Below are 9,180 nucleotides of genomic sequence, written 5' to 3' on the forward strand. Positions count from 1 at the left end.
ATTATGTCCTTAATGTAGTGTTTTGCTAACCAATTACAACTAACCAAATGTCCAAAATTATAACTCCTTGCACAAAGATGTGTTTCAACCATAGATTTTATCTGAAAAGTACGTTCATTATACTTCCACGAAGCATGGATCCTAAAAGGACATGTTTTTTTTTGCATTTTTTTCCACACCTAACAATTACCCTGCTTTTATCACTTTTCATGAACCAAAGTTGGTATCCATTAGCTACAACATAGTTAGTGAGTGCAAACCTTAACTGAGCAGGAGACTCATATAACTCACCAACTGTAGGCTTCATTTGGTTCCACTTAACGGTAGGATCGTGCACCCTGAACTCGACACCCACTTCCAAGCCATTTTCATCTTCAAGGTGTTCATGCTCAAGCTCTTCCTGGTGAATGTCTTCAACATCAGCTTCATCGTCCCCTTCAAACTGATTATTCTTTAACATTTTATCATCACATAAAATGTTAAGAAAAGGGTCGTCACACAAGTTAGATGTAGGATTGAAGTTATCTGGTTCAACATCCAACAATCCTAAGTCAAGATGATCATCATCAGACTCTTCTTCATCACGTATGTATCTCAACTTTGTCTTCTTTGTCGCCTTTGATTCTTTACTTTTCATTCTCCGTGATGATTCTGCCATCGAACCCTTGAAAACCTTCAGAAACCCTCTTTCAAAACCCTCTTGCAAAACCCTCTTTTGACGATGATGGTATCTGATAAGGGATACCCTTTTGTTAGTCAGACGAGGGAAAAGGTGGTGGCTACTCTGCACGTTCCCAAGAATTAGTAATTGAGTGAAAAGATGCAACCGGTAAGGACTTGATTACCGGTTGTTAACCGGGTAAGGTGTAATAAATGGAACGTCATCTCATTAACGGTGGCAAATAAGTAACAAATAAAAATATTAGGGTTAAATCAAAAAGGATATGTATAAATAATGGTTTTTAAGGTATTAACCCATTAATTTAACATCTACTTTTTATGTCGAATATTTTAACAACTATGTAACATTATCAAAAAAAAAAAATGATAAGAGTATATATAAAATAGAGCGTTAATTAATCAAAATAGCAGATGAAAATGTGATGTTTTAATGTAATTTGACAAGATAAAATCCGATAATCAAAGACTTATAGTCGTATTTTGTAAGTCATGTAAGAAACGTTTTATGATCAAACATAAAAATAATCATTCCATCATTCATCACGAATTAATTATTGCTATAAAAAAAAAAAAAAATGAGGCGTGGGGTCCTCAATATGTCCTAATATATCTATAAAATGGAGCAACTGTCATTGTAATTAATCCTAAGTTTACATCCAAAAATGAAACCAAGACAACCAATAATTAGCTTATCATCTTCCTCTTGTATTGCTTCCCTCTTTTCTTGTTTTATTATCTTGGTGATTACAAGCAACATCTCTGCTTCTGATGATGGTAATGAGACCGATTATCAAGCTCTGTTGCATTTAAAGTCCATGATCAGGAATGAAGAAGCTCTAAGCTCATGGAACGCTTCCTTGCATTTCTGTGATTGGAGTGGTGTTTCATGTGGGAAGCGGAATAAAAGAGTCACTGCTCTACGACTGAGTTCCAAAGGCCTAGAAGGCTCCTTGTCTCCTCATGTAGGAAACCTCAGCTTCCTTCGTTTCTTTTCTCTTGATAACAACACCTTTCAAGGAACGATCCCGCATGAACTGGGTCGTCTATCCAGGCTACGTGTTCTCGATCTTAGCAATAACGAATTTAGTGGAGCCATTCCAACTAACTTGTCTGGTTGTTCTAGCATGAAACAACTAGCACTTAATGAGAACAAGCTAGTTGAAGGCATACCCAAAGAGATCGGTTTCCTCTCAGAGCTTACTTATATTGCAGTTGATGGTAATAAGCTAACTGGTGGAATCCCGCCTGTTTTGGGGAATATATCAATCGAATCCTTTGGTGCTAGCGACAATCCGTTGGGTGGGAGCATTCCAGACACCATAAGCCATTGGAAAAGCTTAAAAGAATTATACCTTGGCGGTTGTAACTTATATGGAACCATACCTCCCTCCATTTTCAACCACTCACTCTTATCTCATTTTTCCTTGTCTGTGAATCACCTAACTGGTAGTCTTCCCTCAGATTTAGGTGAAATGCTCCCTCGTCTTGTGTATCTTCAGTTATATGGTAACAATCTGATTGGGCCTTTTCCAGCATCGTTATCTAATTGTTCGAAATTAGACTTTCTTGAAGTGCATGACAACAACTTTAGTGGGAAGTTAAAAATTGACTTTGCAAAACTAAAAGATATCTATTGGATATCCATAGGTGGTAACAACTTTGGATTCGGAGAAGCTGATGATATGAAGTTTATTGATACTTTGACAAACTGCAGCAGATTAGACACATTGGACCTTTTAAGTTCCAAGCTTCAAGGAGTGTTGCCTGCATCAATCGGTAATCTTTCTGATCGACTCACTTACCTCAATTTAGGTTACAATCTTATATATGGAAACCTCCCTCCAAGTATAGGAAATCTAGCTGGCTTGACCACATTAAAATTAGCAAATAACAATTTCACAGGAACAATCCCATCCACCATTGGTCAGCTTCAAAAGCTGCGAGTTGCTGCACTATTTAAGAACCAATTTTCAGGGCCAATTCCGGAATCCATAGGGAACTTATCATTGTTGACTAACCTTTGGTTGAATTCCAACAGACTGGAAAGCCATATTCCATCAAGCCTAGGAAATTGTCATCATCTATTGGATGTAAACCTTAATGACAATAAATTAAGCGGAAGAATACCTAAACAACTTCTTCAACTTATATCTCTAACCATAGTACTAAATCTCTCTCAAAACAACCTATCTGGATCGCTTCCACCAGAGGTTGGCAAGCTCCAGATGTTGACTTCTCTGGATTTATCTTCTAATAATTTATCAGGTAAAATTCCAAGTAGCATTAGTGGTTGCATTAGCCTCGTATTCTTATCCCTCAAAGGAAACTTATTTCAAGGCACTATACCACCATCATTAAGTTCCCTAAGAGGAGTTTCGACACTCGATCTCTCCCATAATAATTTATCGGGACAAATTCCTCGATTCTTGGAGCGGTTGATCTTATTAGAATATGTAAACCTATCTTATAATGATTTTGAGGGTGATGTACCAGTGGTTGGAGTGTTCGCCAATGCAAGTGCATACTCAGTTTTGGGGAATAGTAGGCTTTGTGGTGGCTTGGCTGAGCTTGATTTGCCCAAATGCAAGAAGACGACGGGAAAACATCAAAAAAGGATTCCTGTGTTCGTAATAGTCATTTTAATTGCATTCATACTTTTCACCGTTTTATGCTTTTTGTACGCTTGGTGTAAGAAATTCAAAGACCAACCATCTCAGTCTTCAGTGAACGATGAACAATCTAAACAAGTATCATACATATACAGTCAACTTTTCAAGGCTACCAATGGCTTCTCCGAAGCCAATTTAATTGGCGAGGGTGGGTTCAGCTCTATTTACAAAGGAATTCTTGATGATCATGATAAATATGTTGCTGTCAAGGTTATACATCTTCAAAACCGAGGTGCTCATAAAAGCTTTATAGCAGAGTGTGAAGCATGGCGTAATATTCGACACCGGAATCTATTGAAGATAATAACTTCATGTTCAAGTCTTGACTTTCAAGGAAATGACTTCAAAGCTTTGGTGTATGAATTCATGCCCAATGGGAGTTTACATGATTGGCTGCATTCAAGTGAAAGTAAATCAAGACTGAACCTTCTTCAAAGAATAAATATTCTCATTGATGTCGCATCTGCACTCGATTATCTTCACAATCACTGTCTCCCAAGCATCGTTCACTGCGACTTGAAGCCTAGCAACATTCTGCTAGATGATGATATGGTGGCTCACGTTGGAGATTTTGGGTTAGCTCGATTTCTTGGAACAAATTCAGACCAAAACAGCACAAGTGGCATTAGAGGAACGATTGGGTATGCACCTCCAGGTAAAGTTCATATATTCCTAGATGCTTATACTTATTTATCTTTTCTCTTAAAGTGATTGGTTATAAGTTGCAAAGTTGCAGAGTATGGTGTTGGGAGTGAGATGACAAGTAGTGGAGATGTCTACAGTTTCGGAATACTATTGTTGGAGATGATGACAGGGAAAAGGCCAACGGATAACATCTTCAACGAAGGCCTTAGCCTTCATAAATTTGCATACTTGGCGTTGCCAGATCATGTAACCGATGTAGTTGATGATGATCTTTTAAATTTTCTACAAGAGCATGCTGTTCCTAAGAAATGCACGTCAGCAAATGCAAAAATAATAGAGGAATGTGTTGCTTCAATTGTCAAGACAGGAGTATCATGCTCCATGGATTCACCACCACAACGGATGAACATCAGAATTGTTGCCCATCAGTTGCATCACGTTTGGGATACACTTCAAAATATCTTACCTGCTCCTCATACTTGAGTGAACACAAAATAAAGTTGTATTTTTTCTTCTTGAAAACATTAGTTGTATTTGTTTTATTATAAGATAATTATGCACTTGGCAATAGAATAACAAAATAATCAGTTCTAAATGTTTCTTGAGAAGATTGTTGTTCTCTTTTGGTATTAAGAATTTCATCAAATTGTTTTTTTTTCTACAAAGTGTCATAGGAAATTTAGGGGTCATTAGAATTATTTTCATTATCATTGTCAACTACATTCTCATTTCTAGAAAAATATTTATTTAAAGATCCTTAGAGTCTGCCACTGTCGACTGCTTGGAACTTTTACAAGTGACCGCTCCTCCATTAAGAAAGAACACCCATCCCGACTGCGAACACGAATTGTCCATATCATTCTAGAAACTGGCATCTGTATAACCTGTAACTCTCAACTCATTTTTACCCCTATACACCACGAACATATCCTTTTTTCTTTTTAGGTATTTTAAAATGTTTTTTACTGCTGTCCAATGACTTTCGTCTGGGTTGTCCTGGAAACGAATCACCATGCTCAGAGAAAATGAGACGTCAGGACGAGTACAAGTCATGAAATACATGATCAATCCTATAGCAGAATCATATCTGACTCAACTCATTCTTTCATGTTCATCACTAGAACTGGGACATTGAGTTTTACTCAATTTGATGCCATGTTGCATAGGTAGAAAACCTTTCTTGGAGTCTTGCATCTTGAACCTCTTCAAGATCTTATCCAAATATGTACTCTGACTTAGTCCTATTAGACGTTTCGGCCAATCTCTATAGATCCTTATACCAAGTATGTATGCAACCTCTCTTAGATCCTTCATAGCGAAGCAACTCCCAAGCCACGTCTTAACACCTTGTAACGTCGGGATATCGTTTCCTGTAAGGAGTATGTCATCCACATACAACATTAGGAAGACTACATTACTCCCACTAGCTTTGATATATACACGAGACACACCTTCACTTCTTGAAAATCCAAACTCTTTGACCTTTTTATGAAAGCAAAGGTTCTAGCTGCGAGACGCTTCTTTTAGTCCATATATGGACCTTTCAAGTTTACACACTCTATTCGGGTAATTTGGATCAATGAAGCCCTCGGGTCACTTTCTCTGCGAGTTTTCCATTAAGGAAAGCGGTCTTCACATCCATTTTCCCTACTTCATGATCATGAAAAGCTGCTATAGCAAGTAATATCCTAATAGACTTGATCTTGGCTAGCGGTGAAAAAGTTTCCTCATAATCAATCCCTTAAGTTTGAGTGTAACCCTTTGCAACCAACCTAGCCTTGAACGTGTGCACATTCCCATACATGTCGATCTTCTTCTTGAAGATCCATTTGCACCCAACAGTCTTAATGCCAGGTGTAGGATCAACCAAATTCCAAACTTGGTTGTCATGCATGGACTGAATCTCGCTCTCCATGCTCTCTTTCCACTTGGCTAATGGGTTTTGAGCATTACAACATTCCAATGGTGCACATGCAACCCTAATTGCTTTGGATCTAGGTTTTTAACAAGTTATACATGCATAATAATTTTCCAAAGCAAAACCCTAATCTAGCATAAATATTTTCCGAAATCAATAACTAAACCAAAGTTAGAAGAATACCTTTTCCTTGTTGATTGGTTGATCTTGACCTTCAAGAGCTTAGTGCCTCAATTGTTGCACCTCTAATGGACTACAAACACCACAAGCAATGGATGAACAAGAGAGAGAGAGAGGATGAGGGCTTATTGAAATCGGCTAGAGTTCTCTTAGAAAGCATAGGGGCCGAATTTTATAAGTGTAGCACCTGGTTCTTGGTATGTATTCTTTTGTTAAATACTTTGCATTTTGGCCTTGGACTCGGCGAGTTGAAGGTCCAACTCGCCGAGTAGAAGTGAGAAGGGACACGGGACTTAAGCGATGGACTCGGCGAGTCGGGTCCTGGACTCGGCGAGTAGACCCTATTTGGAAAAAAAACCCTAATCTGAGGGTTTGCACCCTATTTAAACACCTTAACTCGGCCTCCTTCGTCCCATTTGCTCCCAGAAGACCCCCAAAGCAAACCCTAGCCGTTATTGAAGCAATCTAAGGCATTTGGAGTGACTTTGGTGCTTTTGTGATCCAAGGAGGGAAGGAAAAGCTTGAAGGAACAAGAGGAGGCTAAAGGGATCCGAGTTTGTGCACCATTTTCAGCTCATTGAAGGTAAAAAGCCTGCACCTTGCTCTTCCATTTGCTAGATCCCATTTTGTGAAGTTTTAGGGTTTTTCTAAGCCATTTTGGTCACCAACCATGATTGCAAGCATCGACGAGTCCGTTCTTGGACTCGGCGAGTCCAAGGTTCTGTCCCATATCAGTTGAGGGTCATAAGGACCCAGTTGAGTATGGAAAGGTTTTAAGGGGGTCCCAGGGAGTGACCCAACCTTCTGGACTAAGCCATTGTTCTGGAAATTCATGGGACTCGGCGAGTGCATGAACAGACTCGACAAGTCCAAGGCAATCTTCTTAAGGATGAAGATGAACTCGACGAGTTGTTCATACAACTCGGTGAGTCAAGGACAGGACCTGTGTATCAGTTGATGATGAACTCGACGAGTTGTTCATATAACTCGGCGAGTCAGATGAGGATTCAGTCGATGATCATTTAGAAGGAAAACTCGTCGAGTCATTGCCTAACTCGACGAGTAGAGATGGGTATGAGGTCTAATGGAAGGATAAGGACTCGGCGAGTTGGCAAGCCAACTCGACGAGTCAGGTCAACTAGAATTTGAATTTGACTTTGACTTGCTCAGGGGTAAAATGGTCATTTTACCCTAAGAGTAGATGTCAGTGTATGACTAAGTGTTTTGTGGGAATTATAGCTGGAGGATTTCCGGAGTAGCAGCGGCAACAGTCAGAGGATTCTCGCACGGTTCAGCAGCTACTACGAGGTGAGTTACCTTCCAGTAGTGGTGGGTCCACGGCCACAATGTCGGCCCACCAGGAGGGATCGTATGTTAGATGTTTGTCTTTGTGATATTCATCTGTGTTGCTACTACCTGATATGTTATATGCTAGCGTGATATGATATGTGATAGTGATAGAGTTCGGTTGTTAGGACCGAAGGGTAGGTTAGGCACCCCAGATATGCCTAACAGTATGTTATGATATGTTTAGTTGCTAGCATGATATGTTATATGAGATAAAGGTAGTAGGAGGGGTAATAGTCCCCGAGATTCGGTTGATAGGACCGAAAGGTAGGTCGGACACCCCAGATATGTCTGACAATAGATTATGCTATGATATATGTGACAGTAGTAGTAGGGGTTAAATAGTCCTCGAGGTTCGGTTGTTAGGACCGAAGGGTAGTCAGCACCCTAGAATGGCTTGACACAGGTAGGTCGGCACCCCAGAATGGTCGTACCGGGTAGGTCAGGCACCCCAGAAATGTCTGGCAGTATGTATGTGATGTGATTGTATGGTATGTGGTACAATGGGGGAACTCACTAAGCTTCGTGCTTAAAGTTTTCAGTTTTGGTTTCAGGTACCTCTTCAGCAAAGGGGAAGGAGTTGGCACAGTAGCGGCGCATCATACACACGCTCTTTGTTTTCCGCACTATGAGATATTTTGGGATTTGTACTCTGACATTATTATGTTTTACGATTCGGTTTTTAGATACGAGATATGTTTTTATTAAATGATATGATCAGATGATATTTTGTTACAAATGTTTTGTAAATCACTTAATCAAAAAATGAAATTTTTGGACGTGAAAATTGGGTCGTTACAAGTTGGTATCAGAGCCCTGGTTTGAGGGATTCGGACACACCTTCGGGGGCATCTGGACTCAAACCGAAGGATTAAAAGATTTTATAAGAAAGTGGTTTTTTAAAGAATAAGACAGAAGAGTTTTTGAGAAAGAACAAGTGTGTGATGTGCGCGACCGACCGAGCTTAAGTAAGTATTCCCCAAAGTACCCATACAATGTTATACTATGTTTACCAGATTCAGTAGAACAGCATGCTAGAATAGGACTAAGGATATATGAATGATGCCTTATGTGCCTGCTTTATGTGCTTCAGCTTATGAGAATTGCATGCTAGTATTGAGTAGAAAGTAGTAGGATAGCTTATTTAGGTTATGCCTGGTAGTATGAGCTTAGCATTATATGTTAGTTCAGCTTCTCATTATGAGGACAGATTTGCTTGAGTAGTTTTCCTGCGTCCGAATGCTGCTTGCTTTGTGCTTTGTAGGACTCCAATTGATGGGAGTTAGTCATTAGGTGAATACGTCACGTTACATGTGATCAGGGTTGAATAATCTCAGAGTGCTGGATTTGGCCCTATTGCGCAGCTTTTGTTTGAGTCTAATCGTTGTAGGGACGAGTATGTTACTCGAAGGATTATCTGAGCCTCATCATATGTGATGGTATTCAGGTAATGACTAATTGGCATTACAAGGAGGCCTTCAGCAGCTGAGGACCAGTTTGGGTGGAGTCAGAGATTTTCCCTAGGGAAAGCCTAGAATGGGAATAGCAGAGGATCAGCAGTGGTGAAAGGGATCTGGTGGAGTCAAAGTTGTCCTTGAGGAAGGTACGGATAGATGTGGAAGGTAGTATGGGCCCGTACTACTGAAAGCAGAGGATCCGTACCCGAATTAAGGAGGGCTGAGGCAAGACCAGGGAACTTGTAGTAGATGTGATCCCTTTAAAGGTATCAGTATCACTAAT

General features: G+C 39.8%; 1 protein-coding gene across 1 annotated transcript; it reads left to right on the plus strand.

Moving 5' to 3' along the window:
• The first annotated feature begins 1,343 nt into the window (after window positions 1-1,343).
• Window positions 1,344-4,571, plus strand: LOC145088562 (LRR receptor-like serine/threonine-protein kinase EFR). The gene is made up of 2 exons (XM_079026934.1): window positions 1,344-4,005; window positions 4,087-4,571. The coding sequence occupies exons 1-2, from the start codon at window positions 1,344-1,346 to the stop codon at window positions 4,476-4,478; spliced, it is 3,054 nt and encodes a 1,017-aa protein (XP_078883060.1). The 3' UTR covers window positions 4,479-4,571.
• The last annotated feature ends 4,609 nt before the right edge of the window (window positions 4,572-9,180 follow it).

The sequence above is a fragment of the Lactuca serriola genome, chromosome 2 (genome assembly GCF_051521515.1).
Source record: "Lactuca serriola cultivar US96UC23 chromosome 2, Lser_US96UC23_V15, whole genome shotgun sequence".
Classification (NCBI taxonomy): Eukaryota; Viridiplantae; Streptophyta; class Magnoliopsida; order Asterales; family Asteraceae; genus Lactuca; species Lactuca serriola.

Coding starts and splice junctions, on each gene's coding strand:
- LOC145088562 (XM_079026934.1), top strand. CDS start 1,344: ATGAAACCAAGACAACCAATAATTAGCTTATCATCTTCCTCTTGTATT. Junction 4,006..4,086: donor GATTGGGTATGCACCTCCAG/GTAAAGTTCATA, acceptor GCAAAGTTGCAG/AGTATGGTGTTGGGAGTGAG.